Genomic DNA, 19,218 nt, shown 5'->3' on the forward strand with positions numbered 1-19,218 from the left:
TCTACTTGCCACCTTGAAATCAAAAGTCCCAGGTACTCTTTAGTACACTGAAATCTGGTTCCTGCCCAACATCAGACATCTAAAATGTCCCCCCTCCCAGAACACTTATGTCCTCTTCATTGCTGCCTCAAATTCAGACCACAAATTCAGTCTTCACCCTTCTTAACTTCTTGGCACTATTTTATATCCGTACCACTCCTTTCTTGGAATTCAGTCTTCTCTTGGCTTCTGTAACACCATTCTCCCCTGGTTTTCCTCTCTGGTTGTATCTCCTGTTTGTTTCATCCTGATGGCTTTCTCTCCCATCATTTAGCCCTCAAATACCACACATACAAAATCCAACCTATCTTCCTGCTCCCCTACATCACACCCTATTCCTCTCATCTTGCTTTACTCCCATTTTAGTAAAACTCCAAATCTACCCATTTGCTAAAGCTAGAAATCAGCTATATATATATCTTGTGGGGCTTTTATATATATATATATATATACATATATATATATATGGTTTTTTCCTTTTTCCTCGCCCCGCATATTATTTGTTACCAAGTTATATTTATTCTTATCTTTTATGGCTCTCAAATTAATTCCTCTTTTCACCCACATTATTACTATCTTAATTCAAGCCCTAATCATTTCTTACTTGGACCAAAGCATTAGTCTTTCTGACTCTAACACTGCACCTTTCTAATCCAACTGGTACATTGGCACTAGACTAATCTTTTTAAACAGTAATCATCTTCCCAAGCCTCTGTTACTCACTGTCCTCAGGGGCCCCAAATACCAAAAAATAAAGGTCCAAATTTTTTAGCATGGCAAAAAGGGCCTTTTGTGACCTTACCCATTCCCAGCCTTGAACTCTCTACCAGCTTCACTGGGAACTATTTCTACTTCCCCAAAAGAAACAGAGCTCTCTCACACTGGTCCTTTAGGACATGCTTCTCCCCCTGCTTGGAAGGCTTTCCCCTATTTCTTCAACAGTCCTTCAATACTCAGGTCAGCATGGCACTTCCTCCAGGAAGCCTTCTCTGAATTTCTTATTTTGAGATAAGTGACTCTAATATTCTCTTAGAACACCCCCTATCACACTACATTGTAACCATCTGTTTGTCCCTTTCCACAAGATTAACATCCTTAAAGTCAGAGACCTTATATTATTCACCTCCATATCGCCAATACATCTAGAACCCTGTCCCATAGCTAGGTTGTATATAAGTAATAATGGTAAACAGATAAAGCATTCACTGTATGCCAAGTGCGGTTTTTAGCACCTTGAAAAGATGAATCTGCACAACGACATAATGTAGTTATGATCCACCTTCTACAGTTGAGGAATCTGAGCCACAGTGAAGCTGAATAACTTACAGGACCCAAAGGCAATATGAGGTAATATATGTTAAAGCCAGAATTTACTCTCACATAGGCTGTGTGGTTCCAGAATACACCCTCTTAGCCACTCCATCATACTGTTCATTATATTTGTGGAAAGGTTAAGTCTTAACTCGAGGGGCCCAACCCATTAATAAACCAGGTGCTCTTACAGCATGTAATTTAAAAAGTTAATTTCTGTCCCTATGATAAATAGATAACTTTCAAAAGAGTAATAAGAAAGGTTGTTTTGGATTTATAAAATACAATCTAACTTGGCAATTTCCTACAATAATTGAGCCTATGAATTCCCTTTCCTGTATTCTTCCTCAGTCTGATTTCTCACCTTACAACTTTCTCCTAGTCCATGATGGCTAAACAATTATTCGGGGAAAAAGGCAGAGCAGAGATTCATTATTAAAAATTTATTGAAATTCCACAATGCCCTAGGGCTAAGGGTTAGAACACAAAGCACAGTGTCTTTCTCCTCAGGGGACATAATTCTTCTCATTATTAAAGTCAGAATGCGAGATAGAACTCTTATGAAGAAATGACTTTGGAAAAACAATTTTAGTACGTTTCTAAGAAAGCAGTACTATTCTGTTTTTCAACTTATCTGGCTCCACAATTAGAGACATTTTAAAACATCAACTAAAGAAATACTTCTACAATGCCTTATAATATAAAACACTCTCTTACTCAAAGTTATATATACCTAGGGAAATAAAAGGAACGAGTGAAAATAACTTAGAATATAAAGCAAACACTAAAAACTGCCAAAAGTATCAGACAATGCCTGATACCCAATTTACTCATCTTCCCACTTCAAACCACAGGTTTATTTGTGTATTACAAAAGGAACCATCTAAGGTTTTTTTTAAGATTTTATTTATTTATTTGTCAGAGAGAGACAGAGCACAAGCAGGCGGAGCAGCAGACAGAAGGAAAAGCACACTCCCCGCTGAGCAAGGAGCCCAATGTGGACTCGATTCCAGAACCCCAGGATCATGACCTAAACCAAAAGCAGATGCTTAACCAACTGAGCTACCCAGGGGTCCCAAAAGGAATCATCTAAATTTTTAGGAGCAGGCCATGAGCCACAGAATTCTAAAACTCTCCTACCATACTCAGTATTTTACTCCTGAAAATAGTAACACAACTCAAAAGTAGATCAACAATTAGATATTTAATCTAATCTGGGGGGTTTTTTCTTGCATTTGGCAAAGCAGCTAAATACATTCTCAATTATTCACGCCTATTTCTTTTTTTTAAGATTTATTTATTTATTTACTTAGAGAGAGAGAGAGAGAAAGAGAGAGTGAGTGGGGAGGACAGACAAGAGGGGGAGGGAGAGAATCTCAAGCAGACTCCCCGCTGAGCATGGATCCCAACATCGGACTTGATCTCAAAACCCCAAGATCATGACCTGAGCCAAAACCAAGAGTCGGATGCTCAAACAACTGAGCCACCCAGGTGCCCCTATCCATTGCCCATTTCTAATAGAGCTAATATAAAAGTAAAATTCACAGATAATTTTAAAGTACCCTAATAGTTTCACGCTTTCTTAAGTAAGCTTTAAATAGAGCTAGAAATGTGTAAATCATCAGTTCGCCTCTCTATTTAAGCAAAGAAAAGTAGACGTCTGAGCAGCAAAATGAAAGCAAAAACTCTCCTTCAGGAAAACCATCTCCTGAATAGAGAGTCACATAATGGAATGTGATGTCAATATTAAAGATTAACTAAAATCGATAGTTCAGTAGCTTGCATTTCCACCATCATCAAAATTTCATGAGCTCTGTAAGAAGATATAAGTATAATCTGCTGGAATAAAGTAATACCGCAATGGAAGAATTCTATTTACCATGAAAAAAAGTTTTAAGACTAGGTATCGCTTGATTTGCCACAAGACAAAGTCAAGCAATATGATGGCATGTTGTCTTGGGTCAGTTTTGTTTTAATAATGGTTCTATTTTCATATCAATAAATCTACAAAGAACAAAAATAGCAAAAAAAACAGTGAAAATCGGTCTTTAGATGTTAAAATGGAAGAATATGCCTAAATAATTCTTCACCTGTTTTACATTATTTGTTAAATTTTAAATAATAGCACACTTTTTACACCACTCACTAACATGCTATTATAAAATGTTCTCAGTAAAAAGCTAACAAATAAGCAATAGTCCTTTGTTAAAAGATAAAAGAAATAAAAAGCATCAAAAGATAGCCATGGGAATATTGCCCCCTTCTGTCTTTCTGAAAACCTAATAGTAAATATCTGAAATCTGGAAATATTATTAACAAAGATTTAGGCTCACTCTATGAAAACCAAAAGCCACAAGAGGGACTTGATGAAGCAAAGTATTGATGATATAAATTTCACATAAATATGTGTTTCACTTTTTTTAATGTCTTAAACCTTTTCGTTATGGGACATTTCAGGCTTATACAATAGCAAAGTTTAAGGAACTACCATTTACACCTTCAACAATTACAAAGTCCTGGTCAGTATATTCCCACACACATTTCCTCCTCCACTCCCCTGGATTCCCAGTGTGTCCCAGAGATCTTAATATTATATTAATATTAATACACTAAATACTTTAGTGTATCTTTCTAAAAGATATGGACCACTTTTAACAAAATCACAATACCATTACCAATCTCAAGCATTAATATCAATTTTCTAATATCATCAAATATCTGGTTAGTGCCCCATTTTCTCAAGAATTCTTCTTTTACATTCAGTCTGTTCATCCAAACAAGGCCTACACATTACATTTAATCAATAGGTGTCTTCAATCTCTTTTAATCTATAGATTACCCCCCTCCTGCTTTCTGTTTCTTATAATGTGTTTGTTGAAGAAATTGGACTGTCCTTCCCAAGGTTTCCCATAGTCTGGATTTTACTAACTGTATCTTCAGTGAATTGTTCAACATATTCCTCTGTCCTCTGTGTTTTGTGTAAATCTTTAATTAGAACTAGTGGTCTGATTGGATATAGGTTCAGTGTTTTTTGCAAGAATATTTCTTAAGCGTTGTATAAGGCACATAATGTGTGGCTGCCTCTCCTGTGGGGTAAGAAGTCACTGATGATCACTGGCTTGGTTCATTCCTTCATCAGGGTTTGCAAAATGGTGACATTTGAATTTCATCATGCTTTCTTCCCTCAACAGCTATTTGATTACCATATAGAATAATTCTTATAACAACGACAGGATAATGCTTGATTCCTTTCCCTTTACCATTTTATCAGAAAAGTGACTTGGTTCATTCAACATTCTCCAAAGGTCATTCTAATTAGGTGGGGGTTTTTTAATACCATAAATTCATGGATTCTAAATATATTGATGTATGTCAATCCACTGTGATCATTATTCTTACTGATCAGGCAGTAAAACCTCTCCAAGTTTGCTCCTGGTCTTTCTGACAAGACCTCAGTAATCTTTGATGCTTCCTTGCTTTCTGGTTTGACAGGATATGCCAGGTTCATTCTATATTTCTTGTTCCATTTCTGGATCAGCCATTTCTCCTAGAAGTCTGTGAAGGCTGCTGCAGATGCCCCAACTAGATCCCCTCCACCCAGCCAGGGCACTCCCAGCTGCTGCTAGTGTTAACTGCTAATGGTTTACATCGGTCCCTTTTTCAAAGAACTCCCCTGGGCTAAACCCAGCTTCCTCACATCCCCATCTCATAGCCGTTGGCCAGTGATTAACTGAACTGAAGGACTAAAGGGTCACTTCAAGTTGAGAGTAACTCTAGAGTGCAATTTGTGCACCAGAGCCCAAGGTAAGTCCAGGCTGAAACTAGTCTGCAGCCTAGCCTTTGTCCTTGCTGATTAGCTTTTGCCCCTGCCCTGTCCTGCTTTGCTTATTCTCCTCCTGAGAGCTCTCCTTCAATAAATCACTTTCACAAGAATGTCCCTTCCTCAGGCTCTGCTTGAAAAACCCCACCAAAGACACAGCATTAGTTTTGTTTCCATAAGAAATGATATTAGGGTACTGTAATATGGGCATTACTACTGGATTGGTCATTGTTCCTAGACCTGTTCAGTGGACAGAACAAGGAAATGCTTCTTTCAATGAAAACATTCATTATGAGCTCAAATTGAGACTTCCATCTCAAGTTTAGGATTACAGGGGTTTACTTCTCTGATGTTATATCTGCATCTCTTCTCTCTCCCCCTGAAAATCCTGGTTCCTAACATCAAAATATCTACTTGCTAAATAAAGTTTCTCAAGGTTTTTTTTTAAGATTATTTATTTATTTATTTGAGAGAGAGGGAGAGAGAGAGCACAAGCAGGGGGAGCAGCAGGCAGAGGGAGAAGGAGACTCCCCGCTGAGCAGGGAGCCTGACTCGGGGCTCGATCCCAGGACCCTGGGACCATGACCTGAGGTGAAGGCAGGCACTTAACCCACTAAGCCACCCAGGTGCCCCAAGTTTCTCAAGTTTTTTTGAAACAGAACAGAAATTAATCATGAAATAATACAATCTTTTAAATTAATATCAATTTTACATTGTTTTAGATCAATATTATTCATTCTAATATAATGTTTTAATTCATATGAAAATAATACAATAGCCTTTAAAACCCTGACAAGAATTTACATTCTAAGTAGTTTCTCTTTTTTTAAGAGTAATGATAGCAACTGTCATTTCACTTATTTGAAGTATGTCTTGACATCTGATATTCAATCCATAGTCATTCCCACACTGTGCACACAAGGACATTTCCTCCCATTAGCAATTAAGTCCTTTTCTTGGCATTTGCCACTTGTAATTACCTCTTATTTACCTTGTGCCTCTCATACTTCATGATAATTTTATTTAAAATAAGCTAAATGGGGGCACCTGGGTGGCCCAGTCGGTTAAGCATCTGACTCTTGGTTTCGGCTCAGGTCATGATCTCAAGCCCCAAGTCGGGCTCCTTGCTCTGCTGGGAAGTCTCCTTGAGATTCTCTCTCACTCTCCTTCTCCCTCTGCCCTTTCCCTGGCTCTCGCTCTCTCTCAAATAAATAAATCTTAAAAATAAATAAATAAAATAAGACAAGCTAAATGTATATCCCCTCTGATGTTCTTATCATTGGAGCCCTTATTCTGTTAACCTTTATTGTTATTCTTCTGCCCCTTTGCCTGCAGTTGTGTTTAAACTCAATTTCATTTTAATTGTGGTAAAATACACAGAATACAAAATTTATCATCTTAACACTTTTTTAGTGTACAGTTCAACAGTTTTAAGTACATTCACACTGTTGTGCAACCATCACCACTATCTACCTCCAGAAGAACTCTTTTCATCTTGCGAAACTAAAACTCTGTTCTGATAAAACAACTCCCCATTCTCACTTCCCATCAGCCCCTGGCAACACCATTCTGCTTTCTGTCACTATGGCTTTGCTATTCTAGGTATTTCATAGAAGCATAATCATATAATATGGATTCTTTATTTATGACTGGCTTTTTTCACTTAGTATAATGCCCAAAAGCTTCATCTATATTGTAACATGTGTCAGAATTTCCTTCCTTTTTGAGGCTGAGTAATATTCCATTGTACAGTAAACCCTTGAATAACACAGGAGTTAGGAGCACCAACCTCCCATGCAGTCAAAATCCATGTATAACCTTGACTCCCCAAAAACTTAACTACTAATAGCCTACTGTTGCCTGGAAGCCTTACCAATAAGAAACAGCTGATTAGAATATATTTGTATGTTATATCTATTATATACTGTATTTTTACAATAATTCCTAAATTTTCTTAATTTTTTCAGTATTTCTAAGCTACAAGTTTATCTGCAAGTTTTTTCATTGTTTCAAATCTCCAAGAAATGTTCCAATATATTTATAGAAAAAAAAATCCACCTATAAGTAAGTGGACATATTCAAGCCCATGTTGTTCAGGGGTCAACTGTATGTATATATCACATTTTGTTTATTTTTTCATCTGTCAACAGACACTTGGGTTGCTTCTACCTTTTGACTGGTATAAATAATGCTGCCATGAACACGGGTGTACACATACCTCTCTGAGACCCTGCTTTAATTCTTTTGGCTATATATCCAGAAGTGGGATTGCTGGATCCCATGGTAATTCTATTTTAAATTTTTTGAGGACCTACCATACTGTTTTCCACAGCAGCTGCACCATTTTACATTCCCAGTAACAATGCACAATAATAATTCAACCTAATTTTAATACCAGACTAAATCAAGTATCTAATCTTCCTTTATCTTAGGATGCTGAGCTGATGCTGAGCTGCACGTAGTAGGAGTCGATGCTGATAAGTTGGTGATGTTCCCCAGCATCACAGTCAATTACCTACTTTACCATTTGATCGGTGAGCAGGATGTGTGCAGGCTGTGGCATGAGCGAGGTGGTACTGGACCAAAGCAGACTTGCCAATACATTGGTACCCTAGGGTGGCCAGCAGAGACAATGCACACTGAGCAGGCTCTCAAAGATAGATAACTAATACTCCCTGGGAATGAATCAGGTTGAGAAAATGAATAATTCCTACAGTCTACTGGAATCTATATTCTTGTCCCTGAAATTTCTCACCGAATTCCCCAAATGTTATCTGAGTTAGAGCTCACCCAAGAGATTACAGGGATAAGGGATGTCTGCCTCTATCTAGACCGATGACTTGGGGTCAGTCCCTTACTTGCTGAGACTCAGTTTTGTCAGATTGGGTTAACAATGTATGCCCTACCCAATGAACAAGTTGGTTGTGCAGATTCAACGAGATAATGACTATGAACATACTTTAAAAAAATAGAAGGTACGATTTAACTACAAAGTGCTACTGCAAAGCAATACTGTTCCTGAAACATTACTGTCATTTCCAGAACCGACCTCTCTTCTTCCAAGGCACAAACTAAGCTCTCTCTGGATATGTTCAGTTTCCATAGTTTGATTTTCTTTTCTTTTTTAAGATTTTATTCATTTATTTGACAGAGAGTGAGACAGCAAGAGAGGGAACACAAGCAAGGGGAGTGGGAGAGGGAGAAGCAGCCTTCCAGCCGAGCAGGGAGCCCAATGCGGGGCTCGATCCCAGGACCCTGAGATCATGACCTGAGCCAAAGGCAGACGCTTAACGACTGGGCCACCCAGGCACCCCCGTAGTTTGATTTTCTTGAACCACACTCATCACCTGACACCCAGGGGGCAGTGGGAGGAGGAAGGCACTACTGAGAGAAACCAGACAGATCCTTATGCTCACCAGGAGGTGGTTTGGGGAAGTGCAACAAAGGTGATATGTAGAAAGGTTGAGAAATGATATGTAGCAAGGTCCAGGGAGAAAAAAAAAAAGAAAGGTCCAGAGAGATGGAACCATGAGCTCAGAAAACAAACAGCTTTTTTATTCCAAGTACAATTAACTTGCTACTTTAGAGCTATCTAACAATGGATGATCTTATCACTCAAAGGACTGGAACAAAGGAGAATCTTGCATAGGAGAACCTCTGAATCAGATAAAAGCTCTAAGATCCCCTCAAACTTTAACATTTTGATTTCACAAGGACTGACAGTAACACAGTAGCAAGTGGGTCAAGCTGCACTCTCTTCACAGAGGTTACAACAGGGAGGGTCTTCTATTGGAACCCATGGGATTGAGGACAAAGATCAAGGAGTCACCTCAAAGAGGGCTGTTAAATGCCAAGCAGAGTTCCAAAGGAAGCTACAAGAGTGTCCTACTTTAAAATAAAGGAATTTATGCCCACCCACATTTCCCAGCACCATTTAAAGACCACCTTTGAAAGGGCTTTCTTTTCAGTCCTTTGATCCACAGTTGTTCATGAAAACTTTGGAGGGATAAGTGGTATCTAACAGTCTCTCAAACGCTTGAGTTTTCTTGAAGCTTCCTTTGCTTGGAGCTGAAAGAATTAAAAGTTTTTAAGACAATAGGTGACCTGGAGTACAAGAAAGACTTAAAAGGAATGGCAACAGGCCTTGCTGTAGTCAAAATGCTGACCTAGGAAAGAATCACAAGTTAGAAAGATGTGCTTCTTTTTCTCCAAGCAAAGCACATGAATCTCTTCACCAAATTAATCTTGGTTTCATGAATTGAGAAATGAAATTCTACCTGTATTAGCACTGTTCATTTAATGCAGTCCACCTACCTTGCATACTTCTGTGCACCAATTATTCTTACACCTATTGTTAGCAAATTTATAGTAAACGAAATCTTTCATAAGATTATGTAAGGGAGGCATAGTAATACACAGCAGACTCAGTAAGTTGCAGGGGTATAATTCAGTAAATCCTTTTGAGGCAGTTAGTAAAAGAAATTTGACTTTATTAATTCAATTCACTCTCTAGAATTCCAAAGAGAAAAAGAAAACAAACATTTCCTTTAGAAGCTTCGTATTTGCAAATTAATTAAGCCAAAGTAAGGTATGAGCTATACAGTCAAGCCTTCCACAGGAAGGGAAGTGTCCTAATGTTATGCAAATAAAGCTGCTTGGCCCCACATATTTCAAAAGGAAAGGGAAGACTATTTAATAATCTAAGCAGGAAAGGAACAGAGAAACATCCTACTATATTTTCAGTGAGATCAAGGATGTGTAGTTAGCTTTCCCACACTGCAGCAAGTTCCCAACTACAAAGATGCCCTGAAATCCTGCTACTACTAATTTTAAAAAAATTAAAACTATGCAATTTTCCAAAATATCTTGCAGCCTTACAATGACCTAAGCTGCAATCAGGAAAGCAGAGATTTTCCCCACGGCTGGAAACCAAAATTCAACAGCAGAAGGCAAAGAAGGGTGAGGTCAAGGAAGTGGTTTAGTAGGAGAAGGAGCAGGAAAGAGTAATCAGTAGGCTTGGGAAATCCTTTTCTGCTACTTTCTCTAGTTTCTACCTGAGTTTGCCTTTTCTTGGCCTAAGATGAATACCCTTAAATGAAATTCAAGAGCCCTAAACCCATCTCTTAAGGCATCTGTATTTCTTATGTGTGTGTGTATATATTTATGTAGGGTTTATTTGTCTGTGTCACTGACAACAACACACGCATTCAGATGTGTGTACAATTTTTTCTCCCATCCCCACCTCTGGCAACCACCAAACTGTTCTCTACATCTGTATTTCTAAGGGAAGTGTTGGAAGTTATAAGAGAGCTTTATTGCTCTTCCCAACCTCTCAATACTGGAGGACCCCAAGAGCTCAGTCCTCAAGTCTCCTCTCTATTAACATTCACTTCCTGAATCATCCCATCTAGTCTCATGAATTTGGTAACATTTCTGTACTAATGACCCGCAATCCAGACTCATGTTTTCCATGAAATTCAGACACTAAGATATCTGATATTTCTTTTTTTTAAGATTTATTTATTTATGTGAGAGAGAGAGCACGCATGCACGTCTGCACACTCAAGCGGGTGAGGAAAGGGACAGAGGGAGAGAATCTTCATGCAGACTCCACCCCGCACATCCTGAGTGGGAGCCTGATGTAGGGCGTAATCTCATGACCCATGAGATCATGACCCATGACATCACGACCTAAGCCAAAACCAAGAGTCAGATGCTGAACCGCCTAAGCCACCTGGGCACCCCTCTAACAGATAATTCTAACTTAACATATCCAAATTGGAAATTTGATTTCCACCCAACAACCCAAACCTGCTTCTTCCTCAGTGTTCACCATTTCAGAAAGCAGGACTACCAATTATCTATGCTAAATTTGCCACTAACTCCTGAGTCAAAATTATCAGGTTCAGTAATCCAGTTAGTTAGTTACTAGTGGTGGGAGCTTCATGGGCCAAAGTTTTGCCAGCAGGGGGAGCGAGCTACAGCTTGGGCTGTGACCTGGGATGTACCTCCTTGAGAAAGTCTCAGAAATTCTAAGTCACAAGGAAATGTAGAGTACAAAAAACTGGAATCAGCAAAATGTAACAGGAATGGACTCAGGGTGCCTGACTATTTGCAAGTGCTCTAAAATTTTAATTTCCCTTCATCCCACCCTCAACACAAACACATAAATACCTCTTGGGGCTAAGTGTTGTTATACATTAACAGGTTCACGTGGGAGGGCAAGAGAGATAGACCCTTACTACTCCCTACCACAAAAAGAGAGGGTCAGTAAAATGCATGGCAAAAATGAGGTTTGGAGCCTATCTACAGCTTTAAGTATCATTTCTACCATCTATGCAGGTAGGAAAACTGAGACTCACTGTGATTAAAATGCATTATGAGGGTTAAGATAAACATCTAGCACTAAAAATATGATCATATGAACTTCTCCATTCTCAAACTGCTCCAGTCAAGGTGCGTGGGTTTAAATCATAGTTCTGCCATCTACCTACTGTGTGACCTTTACAAGTTTTCCCTTCTGGAAAGTGAGCACCTACCCCAGAGAAGTGCTGGGGAGATGAAATGAGAAAAAAAGAGGGAAACATGAGAACAATGCCCATGTGTTGCCCACATGTAAGCGTACAGTAAATGTGAGAGCTTTTGTTCATTATGTGTTATTATGATGATGAGAAGGTTTAAAAACTCTAGGATTCTCTCTCACACACACACACACACACACACACACACACACACACACACACAAAATGCTTTGTAATGTCAAAATACTAAAGAACAAATGGAGATGGGGAGCTAAGTATCTTTTCTGCTCCAAGGTGGTAGAAAATTCCTTAGGTGTTCCAGTGACATGTCTTAACAAAAGTCCCAAGACAAATTTACTAAGAGAAAAATCAGGATAAATTTTTAGCTAACTTACCCTTAAAAACATTCCAAAGGAGTAAAATAAAGTGTGCATATATTATTAATGAAGTTTATATTAGTAATCTCTATTACAAATGCATACAGGCACATTTGAGTATAAATTATGGATTCAGAAAAAGTACATAGATTAGAGCAGCCAAAGATGCTAAAGTATAATGCATTCCACATGGCCCGTGGCCCGCTTCATCAAGAGGCTGGTCTCACTGAAAGATGATTGAAACTGCACTGTCACAGCTTCTGATCCATCTACTTCACAGCCACATCCGAGTTCAGCCTTTCTTACTCTCAGGCCTGTTTATTATTCAGATTGCGGGATTCAAAATATCTGCACGGGAGCCTGGGTGGCTCAGCCGGTGAAGCCTCTGACTTGATTTCAGCTCGGGTCATGATCTCAGGGTCATGGGATTAAGCCCCATATCCAGCTCTGTGCTCAGTTCCAAGTCTGCTTGTCCCTCTCCTCTTTCTCTCTCAAATAAATAAATAAAATCTTAAAAAAAAAATGTCTGGAGTGATTCATATACAGTCATTCAAATAATCCTAAATCACCATAGCTGATTTATTTTTATTGCATCTCCAAGACACAGTCAGAGTGGACCTCATGGCAACCCATGGTAACACTGATTGTCTCCAAATGTGTACTTTAGGAAAGGCACAGGCTTTAGGCACGTGTCTTCTGGACTTGGTGAGGCACTACCAACGGCACCTGACCAAATCCAGAAGAGGAAGGCACAAGGCCTGGGCTCAAGTCCACATATGGCATAAACACAGGAACGTGTCAGCAGACGACATTAGATTACAGGAGGCTGAACAGGAATCATGTGAGATAAGGTGCCAGCAACTTCCTCACCAACTCTGACGATTTCCAGTCTCCAAATGATCCTAGCAGATGCAGACAGGTGGAGGAGGTGAGTTTTACCTGCCCCAAAGAACACTCTCCAGAATTTTTGCCCTAAGCAACAGAGTAGCCTCCACTGCTGTTTCATGCCTCTATTCTCTCTCCCTTCCAATTCCTTCTGAAGAAGTCAGAACAAAGGTCATCATCCTTCAATTCCCCAGAAGCAATGATCACCAGATGACAGCAGAATGTCACCTGTTAGGGCCAAGCCCTGACCCTAATTACCTCCCATCCATACTGCTGCCCTAGTTACTTACCTGACCCCTGTCCTGTTCCCTCCTGACTCGTCCTGCTCACGTTTAGTCTTCCTAAAATTGTGCTTTGATCATGCTCCTCTAGTATCTCCATGAAGCACAGAAAATGAAGTTTAAACCCAGTGGTTGTCTAAAGTGTATTCTGGCCCCAATCTCTTTTTCCAGCTCTACCTTGTACTTCTCTCTCATGGAAATCCCCACAACCAGTCAAATGGTTCTCAGAACTTTTGCTTATTCCAGTCATCATGCCTAACTTCTACTGCCTACTGCATGCCTGCCAGTTTTTTTAAAGATCTTTATTTTTTTAAAGATATTTTTGTATTTACCCATTTGAGAGAGAGAGGAGCAGAAGGCAGGTGCTTAACCAACTGAGCTACCCAGGTGCCCCATTCCTGCCAGTATTTTAAAGCCCAACCCAATCCCATCTCTTCTGTGAAGTAGTTATCCCCTGTCCACCCATGGGGATGGGGGGGGTGCAGGGAGGAGGGGTAACGCTCTCTGTTCTCTGAATTCCTATAATGCCTAAGCTATATGTCATGTGCAAGTATCATTCATTCCTTTATTCAATAAAATGCACTCAGATGCCATGGACCAGGAGCTATTCTAGACCAGATGATAGAACCCCCAAATAAGTCAAGGTGTAGGAAAGGAAGAAAAGGAATTACCACTTATTGTTTGTTCTAAGCAGGTGACTGTGCCATCTATTTCCATGTCAGTTGAGATCACCCTCATGGCTCCATGAGGTAGCTACTGTTATTGTCACTTTACAGTAAGAAATCAGAGTCTCAAAGAGTTATTAAACAACCTGGCAAAGGTGACCTGGTATATTCTTTATTATTTTCCGCTGTCCCTGTCCCCTCTCAGACTCTCTGCCCACCTCTCCCTTGCTCTGTCCTTGGGATGCTGGTCTCTGTAATGTGCATCACCCAAGCCTCTTCGGTTGGGTCAGTGGAAAGCACCAGCAGGACCTAAGAGAGCGCCCCCACCCCCCCACCCCCCGCTCCCTTCCTGACTCCCTAGGTTCTGGCTGTGGCCGCACTCCTCAGTCACAATTCCTATGAAAGGGTCTTTCATGGCCCCAGCAATTCTTACCAGAATCCAGTAAGACCAGTGCTATCTGCTGCCTGTTCAGGCTGGGAGTGGTAGGTGGGTAGGCTCCACCTGAAGGTTAGGGAGGCACCTTAGCCTGCCCACAGCTCTGTAAATAGTCTTTTTGTTAAACTCTCTTCAGTTAAACTCTCTTAGCGGGCCACCTGTTTCCTGCCAGATACACAGAGCAGAACTTGAACCCATGTCCATTTTCCTACAGAGCCTGATTTTTTCCACTTGGATAACTGCTGTGTGGGAGATCTGTACAAAGTGCTGAGGATCAAAACAAAAGGTATCTCACTATGATAGGAAGGATCAGACAAGACTTTCCTGCTTGATCATGAGTCAGTCTTAAGAGGTGAATTGTAATTCACCAGGAAAACAAAGAGAGAAGATAGGCACTCAAGGACAAAGTGGATACCAATTTCAAAGTCACAGAGGACTACCTCTTATTACCCAAGGCAGTTACGTACAGTGCTCATGAGAGAATAATGGAGGTTGAGGGTTTCTAAAGTGTGATAACCACCCAACCAACCTGAACCCCATGTGGAGATTGGAAGCAGCAAAGAGTTAGCCAGATTCTGAGCGAGAGAACCAATATGCCTCTTCTCCCTACCTTCAACAGATGCCCTCCACAGAAGGTAAAGCCAACTCTTTAGCATAATATACAATCCCTTGGTGATCTAGCCCTGCCTGACCCAGCCAGTCTCATCTACCAGCACCACCTCCAGCTGTTCTCTGAGAATGCCAGACCTTCTCACATCTCTGCTGTACATGATCCTCTCATCAGAGATACCCACCTCCACTTCCCACCTGATAAACTCACATTTCGGGACTCACCTTAGGCGTCTGCTTCTCTGTAAATCTTTCTGGCCCTACAGGGTGCTTCCCTGGTGCCTTGTTCATAACTGTACAACAGCATTTTCACAACACAGACATGCATCCGATGTACTTGTTTGCATGTCAGTCCACAGACTCAGCTGTGAGTTCCTAGAGGCCATGAACTACAGGAAGGTAGCAGACTGCAGAGCTAAGTGCTTGGGCTCTAGATCAGACTGCCTAGATCCAAATCCTAGACTCTGCCACTAACAGCTAGGTAAACCTAGGCCTGTTATTTATACGCTTGAGCTGCTGTTTCATCATCCATTAAATGGGAATAATAACAACAGCTACCTCATAGGGTCGTGAAGTGAGTCCTATTATATAGTGAGCCCTCAATAACTGTCAGCTATTAATATGTATCTGTGTATCCCTTATTTCCTATGTAAAAAAAGCTTATGTTTGTTGAATGAATAACTTTTCCTACCACCTCATAGTAGATACCACATAGATCCCAAATTCTACATAGCTTATTTCACTAAATCGTGAAAAGAAGACTCTCATCTCTAAATATGTGCTTATTTTACAATTGGTCAAAGACACACAGGACCTTTTCTGTAAAGGAATTTAGCTTCTTGCCATTGTCACTGGCCGGCACACTGAGTCAGACATTCTCCTGGCCTTCTAGCAAACTCCACTGTGCCTGCAGCAGTTACCCCCACAGAAGGGTAATTTTGTTTTAATAATTTACAAAAACCTATTATCAAGCCAAATCTTGCTGGTTCCCCTATGTTGGCATGAGAAATGACAAAAATAGGCTCCCCACAACATAGGAGTGAACCACGGGGAGACTTCCTTCAAGTGCTAAAGCAATGTAGCATTATTGCAGTTGTGAAACGCTTTTTAGAACGTTTTACAGTGGCATTTTCTAAGCCGCAAATCCTTAACCATCACAACCTTGGATAAAAAAGTCCATGTGTGAGAACCCGAACCGAGAAAAAATACCAGAGCACATAGAACAATGTGGTCAGGAGGTGGAGACCAGCTCCCACGTGAGCCCGAATTTCCTAGGTAAGGTAGCGCTGCAGCCCACAGAGACTGCGAGCGCATGGGTAGAAAAGGCCAGTACTGCTTGCTGCCCTGGTCCAAAACAAAGGCCACACCTGAGAAGGCTTGCACCCCTCCCATCACCCTGGCTGGTACAGAGGGCAACACTGGCGTCAGCAGCCCGACAGCCCCCTTCTGGTAGGGTTCAGCTACCAGCCCAGACCCCAGCCTTACCTTTCCCTCCTCTGCCTCTCTTCTGCTGATACTAGCTTTCTTGTTGCCCCTCTTCACCAACTGTGATCTCATCATTATTGCCCCTCGGCTTGTGGACTCTGTGGCCCCTGCTCTAAAGGGGCTCAGAATTCACCCATTTTTAAATCACCCTGTCTGCAGTGACCACCTCTGGCCTCTTGGACACCTCTCTGGCCCGGTGCTTTCTATGAAATCACACTCCTTCCTGGGATTCCTATGGGTTCACAGCACTTGCTGAGGATCACGACAGAATAACCAGATGATCCAATCTGACAAGTTCTTAAAACGGAAAAGAACCACCACGCCATGGAGTTAAAATTCTTATAAAAGTTCTCTACTTACAGGCCTTCTGGTTGAAGCACCTTGAACAGAGTGATAGAATTCTGGCTGGACTCGGCTATTTTTCTTGATTCTTCGTTTCCTCACGGAAATCTCTTGCTCGCTCTGGTGATGAACCTCCACCACGGGCTTGGCTTCTTCCAGGCGAGCAGCCGCGGCTGCCGCTGCACGCCTTCTCAGATGCCGAGGGCTCGCTCTGAATCCCTGGGGCGGAAAACAAACCCAAACAAATCTAGATGTGTATTCAGTTAGTTTCTGGTGAGTCTCTGGGGCTACTTCTACAAAGAGCTCCAAAAGTCACCAAGCTCAATGAGATCATTTGCATTCCCGAAGGGAGCATGGATGTAGAAGGAGGCTCAACATTAAAAAAATGCTTTTAATTCGGTAAAGCCAGTTAAAAAAAAAGCCCAGTGGGTGAGCACATTGCTTTACTCATGTGTATATACATCAGACCACACGTGAAGAAGGGTATTTTCACCTAGGCATGAAGCTTGGTATAGGAGGAGGGCTGAATATTGTTAGGTGGGTGTCACTCTACGTTCATGAGAGCAGACTCTGAAGGCAGGAAAGCAGGAAGGTAAAGCATCATTATAAAATACCAAAAAGTGAAGATTCAAAACTAAACGGAGGCAATGCCATAAAGCAAAGAGTACAAGTTCAGTTAGACCATATTATGCAGGGTGCCTGGGTGGCTCAGTCAGTTAAGCATCTGCCCTTCGGCTCAGGTCATGATCCCGTGGTCCTGGAATCGAGTCCCGCATCGGGATCCCTGCTCAGCGGGGAGCCTGCTTCTCCCTCTGTCTGCCACTCCCCCTGCTCATGCTCTCTCTCTCTCTGTCAAATAAATAAATAAAATCTTTTAAAAAAAATAAGCCATATTACACATTTGGAAATAATATGATTTTGGAAAATCTCAAAGAATTACATAAAATAGTCTCTGTCCTCATGTAGCTTACAATTTCCCGAAGAGCAGCAGTTCATGTATAAGCTGGCATGTGTGATTAAGATTTAAAGTGGGCAGTTGAGGACACAGTGCTGGCAGATCTCAGAGAAGGAATCAATGAATGAAGCTGAAAATAGTCTATATTTGGCTTCGTTGTGTGGGTGGCATTTGAAGAATGAATAGAATTTATATTCCAGGCAGGGGAAACAACATAAGGAATGAATGAATAAGTAAAATAATGGATGGGTGGATAACATATTTATGCAGCAATAGGAAACATTATTTCATGACATACTAGGATAAGCATATAAGCTATGCATGAGATATGGCGGGAAATTAGAGGGTAGAGTGTGTTAAATGCCCCAAGGACTTCAGTGCAGTTGTGGCTCTTCCGACTTTTTTTTTAAGTAGGCTCCATGCCAAGGATGAAGCCCAAAATGGGGCTTGAACTCATTACCCTGAGATCAAGACCTAAGCTGAGATCGAGGGTCGGACGCTTAACCGACTGAGCCACCCAAGGGCCCTAAAGGTCTTCGGACTTTTAAAAGATGTCTAAAAAAACTTACAGACTGCAGTAAAAGCATAAAAAATGGAGGGTAAGAATTTCAGGGGGAGAAGCAGTATGAGATACTGAAAGATTAATGTGCACAGGGGGATTCCCACTGAGGGACATGGGAAGAAGGTCTGGAGTCTGGTTATGGAGACCCTGAATACCAGGCTGAAGGACGTGAAGAAGGAGAAAAAAGCCAAAATTAGGGTGTGACCCACAGAGTCAAAAGTAGCTCTGAGGTCAACAGAAATCAATAAGGAGGGAATGCAAATGGATTTGAAAAAACTGAGGTCACTGTTTGGGTGCTTTTCCCTCATCCCCAAAAACACTGGCCTGTTCCCATCCCTTCTCTGTGGGCAAGCTCTGCTGGATCCTCTTCAACCCAAAATAGTCCCAGAAGATCCCCACCATTCCCACATAACCAAGAGATACTACAGCAGCTGCTGGAGAAGAGGATTAAGAAGAGGGAGCTGTCCCAATCCCTAAAATGCCTCCTAGAGCAGAGTTAGGACCATACCGTCAGAATCAACAACCACGTGGGGCTGCCTTTTAAACATGCATATTCCTGGACATCCTTCCCAAACACACACAAGACACACACACACACACACGCACACACACATGCACACACACGCACACTCTCCCCTCTCCTCTGCTTCCTTCTGAATTAGCATCTCTAAGGATGAGGTCAAAGTGTCAATTTTTGGCTTGGTTTGGGGATTTTTTTTTTTTGTCATTCTCCTTTTTCCCTTTATTTATTTATTTTAAAGATTTCTTTATTTACTTTAGAGAGAGAGAGAGAGCATGAGCAGGAGGGGGAGAGGGAGAGAGAATCTCAAGCGAACTCCACGTTCAGCACAACCCCAACACGGGGATCAATCTCACAACCATGAGATTATGACCTGAGCTGAAACCAAGAGTCGGACACTCAACCGACTG

At 41.1% G+C, this 19,218-nt stretch overlaps 1 protein-coding gene across 15 annotated transcripts in view; it reads right to left on the minus strand.

Annotated features, from left to right (window-relative positions):
• Window positions 1-19,218, minus strand: part of DST (dystonin) — a 478,114-nt gene that overhangs the window by 397,212 nt on the left and 61,684 nt on the right. For all 15 annotated transcript variants that reach the window (XM_073905137.1, XM_073905154.1, XM_073905136.1 and 12 more), the window contains exon 3: window positions 16,790-16,990. In XM_073905137.1, coding sequence (XP_073761238.1) covers window positions 16,790-16,990 — 201 coding nt within the window. The remainder of the gene's footprint in view (window positions 1-16,789; window positions 16,991-19,218) is intronic.

The sequence above is a fragment of the Callorhinus ursinus genome, unplaced genomic scaffold (assembly GCF_003265705.2).
Source record: "Callorhinus ursinus isolate GAN/ISIS: 27379988/994484 unplaced genomic scaffold, GSC_fseal_2.0 scaffold22, whole genome shotgun sequence".
NCBI lineage: Eukaryota > Metazoa > Chordata > Mammalia > Carnivora > Otariidae > Callorhinus > Callorhinus ursinus.